At 45.3% G+C, this 13,091-nt stretch overlaps 1 protein-coding gene across 8 annotated transcripts in view; it reads left to right on the top strand.

Annotated features, from left to right (window-relative positions):
* Positions 1–13,091, top strand: part of HDAC4 (histone deacetylase 4) — a 321,662-nt gene that overhangs the window by 211,401 nt on the left and 97,170 nt on the right. For 7 of the 8 annotated variants that reach the window (XM_053283223.1, XM_053283225.1, XM_053283219.1 and 4 more), the window contains 3 exons: positions 1,960–2,076; positions 2,168–2,366; positions 12,394–12,632. In XM_053283223.1, coding sequence (XP_053139198.1) covers positions 1,960–2,076; positions 2,168–2,366; positions 12,394–12,632 — 555 coding nt within the window. The remainder of the gene's footprint in view (positions 1–1,959; positions 2,077–2,167; positions 2,367–12,393; positions 12,633–13,091) is intronic. The other variant, XM_053283224.1, reaches the window with a different exon arrangement.

The raw sequence follows: 13,091 nt of genomic DNA, 5'->3' as shown, positions 1-13,091 counted from the left end.
CCAAACAGGAAAAAAGAAAATCCCAAGAATACAGAATTCCAGAGGGAGGAGTGTGTGTGTGTTTGTGTGAAATGGGGGTACACTCACTTAGTCTGCAGCTTGACCCATGTTGTTTGTCCAGTTGTCCACTTCTGTGGTCTGGTCTCTGAGTCTACTCTTCTTCAATCTTCTTCTCAGTCTTCAGGTTTGTGGGGACTGGGGCAAAAGCCTTGAATATCTGGGTGGGAGGGGTGGCTGGCCATTGGCCACTGGCTGGGGCTGGTGGTACTGGTGGCTGACGTAGACAGACACAGCAGGCATAGGCAGGCAGCGATTCCCTCGAGGTGAAAAAAAAAATCTTCTGTAACAAAAAAGCAATGCAGCAGATAAATCCATTCCGAGGCTGGCATACAGTAGCCATAGCAGGCTGGCCGGCTGGGCTGAAGCTAGCAAAAAAGGCAAGCATAGGCAATGGAATGGCATCATGGCAACTTGAGGCATGCAATGCAAACTAGTTCTCTCTCTCTCTCTTCAATGAGGCAGAAAGGCAGAATGGTGACTGAGTAACTAACTAACTTGCTGAATGAACTGAAAATCCCTCTTTGAACTCCCCCCACCCTTGCCCCTTCTTCGACCCTTCCCCTGGCCAATGTGGAGTTAGTAAAGAGTGGCAAGAAGCAAAAGAGCGATTGGGGAACAAGGAGGGAATCCTCAGCAGGTCAGCCCATGCTTTAGGTCACTGATCAGAAGGCTGGAAGGGCAGGAAATTCAAAGAGATGTCAAACACAAAATGGAGACTGACTCAGAGATCGCCACAAAATGGAGGTCCGAAACAACAAAACATTTTGTAGCCGAAACAGGGACGTTTTGTTTTGTATAGAAAACTTTCGTATCTTGAGAAAAGGTGATTTGTTTTGGCTACAAAACACTCGAAATTGCCTGTTTTGTACCTGAAATGTTTCGCACATCCCTACTTAGAAATCCCTGGCAATCCTGGTCAAACCACTGTGGTTAAACAAGATTTGACTATCATTGATAACAAGAATCTGATTCTTGTTATCAGTCCTAGTTAAATCCCGTTTAACCATAGTGTCTTGACTGTGATTGTCTGTACATATCGGGTTTTCATGAAACATACTCCATGGAAGCGCGGGTGACTTATTGATTTTAGTTTAACCACTTCCACTGTGATCATGAGGCCACTATTTTGAACTAATTGTCCTTATCGTACTATAGCTATAGTAAGTTGCATGGGATTCCCCCTTAGTTTGGGGGGTATAGCTGCCACAAGTAACTGTAAAACTGCACTCAATACAAATATTTATTTAAGTTGCTATGTCGGCAATGCAATGTGCATATTATTTTTATTGCACAAGGGCTTTTATTGAACAAGAAAAGAAAAACTAAAAGCTGGTGAACATAAAAACATAACTTGTTTACCAGCTTTTAGTTGGGTTTTTTTGTGTAATAAGAGGTCTTTTTGTTGAGAGTTATTTATTTAAAATATTTATACTCCTCCCTTCAGCACTAATTTACTTCTCACAGAGGAGGGTTTTCAAGCTCTTAAAAACTTCTCTGGGAGGGAGGTTGACAAATCTCTTCTGGGAGTGCATTCCAGAGATGCAGGGCCACAACTACATAGGTGCTGTCCTTGGTCCCTGCCAATCAGATGTGTGCCAGTGTAGATGTGTGCCATGTAGAACCAAGAGCCGGGCTTGTGAGGAAGAGTAAAGGACCCTAGCAGATTCATATGCGTGAATATTCCTAAGCCATGTAGGACTTTGAAGCTCAGAACCTATTATGCATATATAACCATATGTTGAACAAGAATTCCAGCTTTGATTGTGCATCGTTTAGTTATTTGTAGCTTGTTTTACTTGCCTTTACACATTTCATGGCCAAACATTAGATGTGGATAGACTGAACACTAAATATGTGTGGTTCTTGTATACTGACAGGATGTCTTTGATTATTTTTCAGAACAACTTGGCTCATAGACTAGTTAACCGTGAAGGCTCAGTAACGCAGCTTCCTTTGTACACCTCTCCCTCCTTGCCTAATATAACGTTAGGACTACCTGCTACAGCCCCATCCAGTGTAAGTGAAGTTTAATGTAATGTGTTGACTTTTTAATCGTTACGTGAACTCAGTTCATAAGCTCAATGTATTACCAGTTATATGCTTGCAGGGGGGATCAGGACAGCAGGATCCTGAAAGGCTTGCTATTCCTTCCTTACAACAACGGATCTCCTTATTTCCTGGTACCCACCTCACTCCGTATTTGAGCAGTACAGCAGTGGAAAGAGATGGAGGAACTGCACATAACCCTCTACTTCAACACGTGGTCTTACTGGAACAACCAACTGCACAAAATCCCTTAGTCCCAGGTGAGTGTAACCAGAGTTGCATGAGAAAATGTGCATATTCCTCAGAGTTGGTGCTAAAACCAAAGCTTGCTATATCAAGGAAATACAGACAGTTCCAAAAGGAGATAATTTGTGACCATTGCTGAGAAGAGAGTAAGACTGACACACCAAGCTGGTTTGAAAGAGAGACTTTAACAATCTTAGCAGCTAGATGGCAGGGACTCAAGGTTGATGGTGCCCAATTCAGCTTCTCAGAGGAGAGCAATAAGAGGCCAAAGCTCTCTCTGCAGAGGATGCCTGCTATGATTAAGTATATCTGGTGCATGGCTTTTAACTTCTAACTGTGTAGTTCCAGGTACAGAAAGTTTTCCATATATTTGTTAGTGTTGTATCCTGGTTATCCCAGCAAGGTTCAAGTACTTTTCCATTGTAAAAGCACAAATTGTGACTGTAAGGAACAGAAGATAAATAGTGCCAGATGAACTCCCTGTAAGATTGGTCTGAGGACTATGGAAAATCCAGGATTCCAAGGTAATTATTGAAAAGTCCTTCCTATCTTCATTAACTGTTGTAGGGAGGTTTCTCCACTGATTGCTTTAAGAATATAAGAAAAGCCCTGTTGTGTCAGGCCCATACCTACCTAGTCCAGCATCCCACAGTGAACAACTAGATTCCTATGGGAAGCCCATCAACAGAAGATGAAGGCATACTTTCTGTTCCACTGTTGTTGCTTTGCAACTGTTACTCAGAGGCATACTGCCTCTGAACGTGGAGGTAGTATATAGTAGGGTTGTGCAAAACTTCAGGGACCTCTTAGCTTCTACATGATGCAAAGTGTGATCTGGTTGGGACCAAAGCAAAGGCAACCAAACCAAACTTTGGAAACAGCTATGAATGAATAGCTTTATTACGATAATAGATCAGGCATAAACACAACAAATGATAAAACATTCAGATAAGAAATCTATCATACCATACACCAGCAAGGTAAACGTTTTATGGTAAGATCTAAAGGGTAGAAATTGATTGTTGGCGGATCTTAACAGTGGCCACACAAAATTTAACAACCTTAAATCTTCTATTCTTGAAGATTTCTGTCCTTGAAATCTTCAAGAATGGCATTTTTATACATTTACTCAAAACATAAAGTGTCAGTTCATTATCTTTTAAAATGAGCTCACTTGTGGTAAGCAGTAATTCATTTAATATGTTATATTTTTGGCAGTGGTCTAAACATGACAAACCTTTACTGTACATAGCAAGTTAATGAATTGCTTCTGTGACTCCCAATAAGCATTAGGGATGTACACAAAACAGATTTTTGCATTTAGTTTCGAGTTTGAAACAAAACTCAAACAGTCGAAAAGTTTCATTGAAAACAGCAGTCAAGCCAGCAGTCTTGATGAAACAGATTTGAAATGTTTCAAGTGTTTCTGCTATAGGGAGCAATGGGGAAACACAAAACACCCCCATTGTTCCCCATGGGCAGCTCCTAGGAACACCAAAGTGGGTGGTGTGGTAGGGCATAATCGGTGTGACCTACAATCCAACTCACACACACCACACACACAAAGGGCAAGCGGGTGATTTTTAACAAATTTCTAACCTTTTCCCCAAACCCCCATGAGCTCCCATGTGGAACAATTAACTGAGCCAGAGTCACTGCAGCAGAGCCCCATCCCAAAAGAGGACACAAAGAGGACTTCTCCTCTCCCCTCGGGCCTGAATCTGATATTGATCATTACAATACCAAATCCAGTACTGACACCAATTTCTAATCCGTTGACTGAGCAGCCTGTACCAACAGAGACTGCAAATCACAACACGCTTCCATCTCAGGAAGCTCCCAAGGAGAAGAGTAAGATAAGGTAGGAGGTTGCAGAGGAAAAGACCAAGCAGCAGTCGAGCTCTAATCTCCCAGCAGATCAGCACTTGCATGGGATTCCCTAGAAGAAGGAAAGGATTACGCTGAAACCAGTGGAAGCCTCTAAGATACAAACTCTGACAGAGAGCATTACGTCTGCTAAGCATTCAGATTGCTCATCAATACAGAAACTAGATTCTCCTGTGCTGGAGCTCTTCCAAGAGAATTCAAAAGATCACCTTTTAGATTAAGAGAAGAGCTCCCACCCCAAAGAGTGCCATTACCCCTCTATGAGGACCGTGCAGATATCTCAAACCCAAGGATCATCCTTGGGATTAACCCAGAAGCAACATATACCACATATTTGAGACTGAGGGTCGGCCTCCAGATATTCTCAGACCCGGAGATCATCCTCAGAACCTACCTAGACATTGTGCTTACTACTATACTTACTATGATGAATTGCTTGAAACTGAAGAGCATCCTCAAACTAGAGCAGCCCTGCTCAACGTAGGCCCCCCCAGCTGTTTTTGGGCTACAACTCCCTTGCTGCTGGGGGGGAGGGCTGGGGTTTAGAGGAGCCACTGCCCTCTTGCTGCCCCCAGCCCTTAGAAACCTTTTAAGGGCAGTATTCCCCTTTGCTTGTAAAGGGAAATCCTCATCAGATTCCACTTTACAAACATAGCCACTTGGACTGTAGAACCAGTTAAAAATGGACTGGGCCCAGTTTGATTCATACTTGGACTGGCCACCTTTTTTTTAGGCCAGCCTGGTTCCCCTTTATTAGTAAAAGGGAATCCTGCCTTTAAAAGGCTTTTAATAGCAGCCAGGGGAGAGTGGCAAAAGGACACCAGGAGAGGAGAGCTGGTCTTGTGGTAGCAAGCATGACTTGTCCCCATAGCTAAGCAGGGTCTGACCTGGTTGTATATGAATGGGAGACTTGATGTGTGAGCACTGCAAGATATTCCCTTCAGGGGATGAAGCTGCTCTGGGAAGAGCAGAAGGTTTCAAGTTCCTTCCCTGGCTTCTCCAAGATAGGGCCAAGAGAGATTCCTGCCTGCAACCTTGGAGAAGCCGTTGCCAGTCTGTGAAGACAATACTGAGCTAGATGGACCAATGGTCTGACTCAGTATATGGCAGTTCCCTATGTTCCTATGACACCTTACTGGCACCAGCTCCTCTAAACCCTGGTGTTCCTTCCCAGCCATTCGGTGGTGGTGCTGCCCATGCAACCTGGGGGGAGCGTCGGGGTTCAGATGAGCCAGCACTGCTGGTAAGGTGCCCTCTTGCCACCCCCCTTCCATCTTTAGAAGCCCTTTAAAGTCAGGATTCCCCTTTGCTTGTAAAGGGGAATCCTCACCGGAGAGGGGTCAGCTAAGGGTCTGAGTCGGATGCAGGCCGATGAAGATCAAAGAGACAAATGGCTGATGATGTGGTCAAGACAGGCTGAGGTTCAATTGCCATTGGTTGGGTGGTAATCAGAAGAGAGAGCAGAGGCAAAAGACACGGTGGAGGTTGGGGGAGTGTTCCAGATCCGGTGGGCAGATTGAAGAGCCAGAGTCAGAACTTGGTTGTGGATGGAGCTGTGGTTAGATACCAATCAAGCATAAGAAGTAAGGCAAAGCAGGAGAAGTCTGTCTTTTTTCTCAGTGAGAAACCAAGGTCCTCTTGGTTTCTCAGATCATCTGGGCTGGTAGGTACCTTCTCTGACCATTTTATGGGTGATGCTGCAGGGCAGCAGAGATGAGGCCTATAACTTCCTCTGCCTCGGTAGTATTGGGTGTGAAGTACCTGAGCCTTGCTGCTCGAGTCCTTGGTTTACGACACCTGGCACCTTACTTAATGCTGCCAGATCTGGGTAGTGGTCCTGGACATCCATAACTATGGGTTCTGCGCCTGCGCAGATCAGCTTCGGTTAGAATCTGTTAGCTCCTCAAGATGCCTACAACCGCCCTCTGCACATGACTACAGTACCCCTCTAGTGGAGGTTGGGTGTCTTCTTACTCAGTTTCTTGCTGACTGCCATTAGGATCAGTCCGCGAAAACAGTTGCTCCTCGGAATTCATTATTTACTCAGAAAAATTGGATACTACGGCTTTTGACTACGGAACTGACTGGATTACTCTTTTGGATTTGGAATTTTGACTTGATTGATCATTCAAAACTGATGCGGAAAGGACGACAATTCTACTTTTGTTTTTCCTTAAAGTTGTTTGACTGGATTGCAATTTGTTTAACTGAATCGACTTCGGAATGAACGACCACCATTAAAAGTAAAGCGGATCGTATACAGTGCGAAACAGAAGGCGGGTAAGGAGAAAACCACTTTTAAAAGGTGCTCCGAGTGCTGCGGGAAACTCCCCTCCACAGATGGCCACGGCCTCTGTTTTGTTTGGGTGAGTCCCATGATAGTTCTAAATGCGCCGTCTGTATAACGTTTAATAAACAGACTCTAAAAAACCGAGAGGCACGCTTGAAAGTCTTTCTAATGGAGAAGGCACTAATGCCGAAAAAGTCCCCTCCGTCCTCGGCGCCGGGACTTGCATAGCAAATGCAGTCTAAAGTCTCGGCAGGCCCAAAGCTGGCTTCGACATCGAAATCCTCGATGTCGAAAGCATCGACTTCGAAGTCCTTAACAGCCTTTAAGAAGCCATCAGGCCCTTGCTCTAGCTCTAGAAAGAGGGCTTCGGCTTCCATGCCGGAACATCCTCCAAAAAAGAGCGAAGGGAAGGAACATCATGGCTCGCGTAGCGAGGACCAGAATCAAAGTTCTACTTGGACCCCCTCGCCATCGAACCTGCAAACTTTGAAGATGCCTCGGCATCAAGCGCTCTCTTTGTCCCCAGCATCGACTCCGTGTCAGTCACCATCGACGCCGCACTTGCAAAGGCAATCAGCATCGAAAGCGTAGACATTGAGATCGACAAAGATCGACATTGAGCTTCTCCAGTCTTGGGCATGGAAAGAGGAGTGTGCTCGACATCGAGACACCTATCAACCCCCAAGCCAAGACTGGATATGGGGAATGTCTTGCCTCAAAGAGCCTTGACATCAACACTAAGACAGGCTTCGACATCGACTCAACAGCGTAAAGATCTCCTTGATTAACACACAGTAGCGGTCATTTTGGACACTGAACCCGACACCGAGGGCGAGGTGGAGTACGATTTTGAGGCCTGTGAAAGTGTCCCACTATCGGGGACCCCACTGGGGGACCGACATGTTGTGTCATGCAGATTGACTCGTCTACTTGATTCGGGGGAGAGTACACCATCTACTGGCACGTTTAGGGGTTTTCATGACGCTGACAGTGCTGTTTCTAAGACCTCATCTATCTCTACTACAGCTATGCCCACGGGGGGTCTCTACCCCCAGAGGGCATGGGACGACACCTTCACAGTAACTTGGGCGGAATACTCACTGTTTTCGCAATGGTTAAGAGAGCGAAATCAGAGGAGGAAGGATTAGATTACGTCAGAATCTGCTGCACAAACATCACCTCCAACCAATCACCTCCAAATTGATACTGCTGTCCAAACTATAACGAACCTTCCAAGACAACTTACAATGTCACTTCAGGCAGACTTCCCTAAGAAACCAGTAGTGACAACAGCATTTCAGGTGACGACGCAAACTAGCCAGGCTACACCACCGGTGCGGGTAACTACCACTGCGGAGGGACACTCATCTGTGTGACACTCACCTATCGCTGTTTCAAATGACGATGACGATGAGGACAGCTACATTTCAGATTCAATGGAGCCGGATCCACGGGAACCAGAAGAACCGAATCAGCCGGTCCCAGGTCCTTTATGTGGCTGCGATCCCTTCAACTTTGCCCAACAAGGAGATGAAGGGCTATCACCAGCAGGTTGCTGAGATGGCACAGGTCTTAGGCCTACAATTGAAACAGAGTACCACAGAGTTAGACAATCCAGTCTATAATATGATGAAGGCGGCTGCTGGACTGCACCCTGTCTTCATTCCCATGTTGCCACATATATCAAGGGCAGCCAAGTCAGAATGGGAGGTACTCCAAACTTCAACTCCAACCTCAAAACGACTAGAGGCCCTCTACCATGTCCAGGAGGAGGAGAACGAGTACCTCATCCGCCATCCTTCACCAAATTCTTTAGTGGTGGATTTTGCAACAATCTCCAAGGGGGAGCGGAGACACACTACCCCTGCTGATAAAGAGGGGAGAAAGTTGTTCCTACGCTTAACATTGGGCACAGAACTTTATCAATACAATGTCCTACCCTTCGGGCTGGTCACCCTGAGAGTCTTCACGAAATGTGTTGCAGTAATAATAGCCTACCTAAGGACACAGGGCTTGTCGATATACCCTTTCTCGATGATTGGCTTCTGACTGCAAAGATGAGGCAGGATCTCTTGACCCGTATAAGTATCGTGACATCTCTGTTAGAGGAACTGGGCATCCAGGTCAATTTCAAAAAATCCTTTCTGATACCATCCACCTGCCTCGAGTATATTGGGGCGTGGCTGGACACGGTGACACAGATGGCGTATCTACCAGAGACCCTTTCCCAATGCATACACTCACTGATAGACTCCTTTCAAGTGATGCCCTTACAAAGGGCAAGGCAAATTCAAATACTATTGGGCCTCATGGTTTCTTGCACAACAACAGTCCCGTAAGCACGGTTGCGACTATGCATTTTGGAGCAGTGGTTCCTTCGGGCTTACCACCCACGGACTGAGCCCCAGACCAAACTGGTGCTGCTCCCAGAAAAGGTACTGGTCTCCTTATGATGGTGGAGGGAACGATGCAACCTGTTACGAGGGGTACCCTTCAAGCTGCCAGAGCCAACCGTGACAGTAACAACGGATGCCTCGATGACAGGGTGGGGCACCCACCTGGACAGCCACACAGTGCAGGGTCTGTGGTCGCCATTGGAGACGCGTTATCATATCAGTTATTTGGAGCTTCTGGTGGCTTACATGGTGCTTCAGACTTTTCAGGCTTATGTGACGGGACAGATTATCCTCCTACAAATGGACAACACGATCTCGATCGCTTATATAAACAAGCAGGGGGGAACTGTTTCCAGATCACTCTGCAATTTCAGCCTCAGAATCTGGAATTGGTGTATTCCCCAATCAATCTATGTCATAGCAATTAACATCAAAGGAACCCTCAATTGCCTAGCGGACTCCCTAAGCAGGGACTTATGCTCAGATACGATGCTACAGCAACACGAGTGGGAGCTAAACCCTGTGATTGTGCGACAACTTTTCCAATCTTGGTGGACAGCCCAAGTGGATCTTTTTGCAACTCAAGAGAACAAAAAATGCAAACGTTATTGTTCCCACATGGGTCTAGGTGTATTGTCAGAAGGAGACGCTTTTCAGTTCCGGTGGACACGGAACTTGTTCTATGCTTATCCTCCAATACCACTGTTGACCAAGGTAGTGGTTCTGCAAGACCATACTCAGGTGATAATAGTTGCACCATGGTGGCCAAGACAGCCTTGGTTCACGCATCTACTCAGACTGTCCAAAGGGATTTTCAGAAGACTCCCTTGGTGGTCAGATCTAGTGACTCAGGACTGCGAGCGAGTACTGCACCCGGATCTATCGGTTCTAAGTCTGACTGCGTGGAAGATAGGCTTTTGAGGAAGATCTTACTCAACACGAGAAAACTGTCTACGAGATGTAGCTACAATGCAAAATGGCGCATGTTTTGCACACACACTGCCACGAGGGGGTTTCAGCCCAAACAGTCGAGCCTCAAGGAAGTGCTTCTATATCTTACTTCGTTAAAGAGCAAAGGTCTTGCAAACGTCTCCTTAAGAGTTCATATGGCTGCTCTCTCGGCCTGCCATGCTGGGTGGGATGGAAAGACTTTGTTCTCCCATCCTAGGGGCAAGGATTTCCTTAAAGGAATCAATAACTTGTATCCACTGGTGGGGCCACTGGCAGAGAAGTGGAGCTTCTCACTTGTGCTCGCATCACTTACGGAATCACCATTTGAGCCAATGACGAAAGCGACTTTAAAGCTGACAACTTTAAAAACTCTTTTCTTGGTGGCCATTACCACTGCAAGATGGGTCAGTGAACTCCGGGCTCTCCGTATTGATGAACCCTATACCAAGTTTTATCCTGACTGTGTGATTATGTGCCTAGATCCTGAGTTTAGGCCTAAGATAGTGACAAGCTTCCACTTAAATACTAATATTGTATTACCAACCTTTTTAAGGGATCCTTCCACTCCTCTGGAATGATCGATGCATTCCCTGGATGTCCGCAGAGTGCTCCTGTTTTATCTCAAGGCAACGCACCTTGTCCGGTGGATGAAACCCCTGTTTATTTGTGAAAAGGGAAAACATAAAGGCCTGTCACCGAGCAGGCAAAAGCTCTCCTACTGGCTGGTGGAACTGATTAAAATGGCATATGATCTGCAAAAGATGGTTCCACCTTCCATGCTGCATGCACATTGAACTAGGGCTTATGCACCTTCGGCAGCGCATCTTGCTTGCATTAGATTTGAGGATATTTGTGCTGCTGCGACCTGGGCATCACACCAAACCTTTGTGAAGCACTATGCGGTGGATCTCCGCAGTGCAGTGGCAGCGGAATTTGGAAAGGCGGTTCTACAGAGAGTGCTGCAGTAGCTTGTGGCACCCGCCTCAAAGGAGGTGGCTCGTAATTCACCCATAATTATAGATGTCCAGGACCACTACCCAGATAAACAGGTTGCTTACCTGTAACAGTTGATCTGGTAGTGGTTCTGGACATTTATAAAACCCGCCCGTCCATCCCCATTGCAACATAAGCTAAACACATGCTAATGTATGTCAGGATGCCTGATCAATAGACATCAACGATCAGTAGTTGGCCATCAAGAAACTGAGTAAGAAGACGCCCAACCGCCACTAGAGGGTACTGTAGTCATGTCAGAGGGCGGTTGTAGGCGTCTCAAGGAGCTAACAGATTCTAACCGAAGCTGATCTGCACAGGCGCAGAACCCATAGTTATGAATGTCTGATAACTGATCACATGTTACAGGTAAGCAACCTGTTTTTGTGTTTGGCTGATAGTGAAACAATATTTCTGGATCAGTACTGTTCTGTGTTTCAGGGCATGGTAGTTTTATCCCCCTAGTTTAAAAAAAAAAAGCCAAAAAAGCAAAAACAAAAAAATGTGATAGCAACTATATGATACTAAAAACATAAGAAAAGGCTCTGCTGGATCAGACCAAAGTTTGATCTAGTTCAGCATCTTGTTTTGCCCAGTGGGCAACAATATGCCTCTGGCCACAAAGCTTACACACTTCAAACTAACCTGTTGTTTGCCCCCAGCAACAGGTATTCAGAGGTACACTTCGTCTGAATTTGGAAGTTCTGTTCAGCCCTCTCAGCTTACAGCTATTGGTAGACAACTTCCTCCATGAAGTTGTCTAATCCTCCTTGAAAGCCATCTAAGCTTGTGGCTATCACCACATCTTGTTGAAGGAAAATACCTTAAATTAACTCTGTGTTGTGTTGTGTGAAGCAATACTTTCTTTTTTCTGTCTGAATTTAGTGCCAGTGAATTTCATTGGTTTCTTGTTCTATAAGAGATAAAGAGGATTTCTTTCTTTCGAATTTCTTCAGAGATTTTGTAAGCCTCTATCATGTTCTCCCATACACACAAACAATGCTGGGTTTCCCACTCTTGAATCCAGTGGATTCAAGAAGAATTTGCTAAGAAGATAGACTATGTTAATACCAGCCACATTGGTCTGTATCACTTCTGAGCTAAAAGTATGCTGATTGATGACATTTATGATTGAGTGTGACAACACTTGTTTCTAGAAAGCAACTGCCATAATTTCGTACAAGACAGGAGTCATGGTGGTGATGGTAGTAGAAGTAATAGTAGTAGCAGCAGCTGTTACTTAGCAGCTATGTTACTATCTAGCTGAGCTTGACTGCCAGCCAGGCACCAAACTGTGTCCTAGTGCCTGCATATCCCCATAACGTTTCATGGGATCTCTGGGAATTATATATCCGCACTATTAATCATATTTGTTTTTGTTTTTTTAAATTTCAGCAGCACAAATGACAAGGTGACTGACTTAACAGCACACTTGGTTACCATGAGAGTTACTCAAAAGCTGTTTTCTCCCTTCCTCTTCTCTTCCTCTTTCTTCTCCACTGTTTTCCTCCATATTATCTTCAGACTGGTATCTTTCAGGACTAGGGGCACTCCCCCTCCATGCGCAGTCCCTGGTGGGTACAGATCGGCTTTCTCCCTCAATACACAAACTTCGGCAGCACCGCCCTCTGGGGCGCACACAGTCTGCTCCACTTCCCCAGAATGCACAGGCCCTCCAGCAGTTAGTGATCCAACAACAGCATCAGCAATTTCTGGAAAAACACAAACAGCAATTTCAGCAGCAGCAGCTGCACATTAACAAGGTAGGTATGCCAATGGTCAGTTCTTGCTTATGCAATTTTAATGTTCCTGTTTAGAAATGTTTTCTGCTATAATATGCATGACTTATAATTATGTAATGTCATTTTGTCTTCATCCATGGATTGCTTACTAAGGATGTTTTTAGAGAACACGGGGGGAAATGATATACTGGAATGTATACAACATGTGGCCCCCTAAAGCTGAGTAGCAGAAAACGACCGGGATTCCTTTGAAAATCAGCAAAGAGTTATTTGAGTGAGGGATGTATGTTTACTTAATTCATTTACCAGAATAACGTTCTGAGTGAGAAGAATCGTTCTGAATACTGGATTGGCACCTGGGAATCTCAAGTTCTGTTCGCAGCTGTATGCCTGACAGGCTCATTTGAAGGCCTTTTGCTCTGACTCCTCAAAAGGGATCTCTGTATTACTTATTAATATTTATAAATGTGAAGGATGGAA

This window comes from Hemicordylus capensis, chromosome 1 (assembly GCF_027244095.1).
Source record: "Hemicordylus capensis ecotype Gifberg chromosome 1, rHemCap1.1.pri, whole genome shotgun sequence".
NCBI lineage: Eukaryota > Metazoa > Chordata > Lepidosauria > Squamata > Cordylidae > Hemicordylus > Hemicordylus capensis.
Note: the sequence above shows the minus strand (reverse complement) of the source record. Positions and strands in the feature narration are given on the sequence as shown.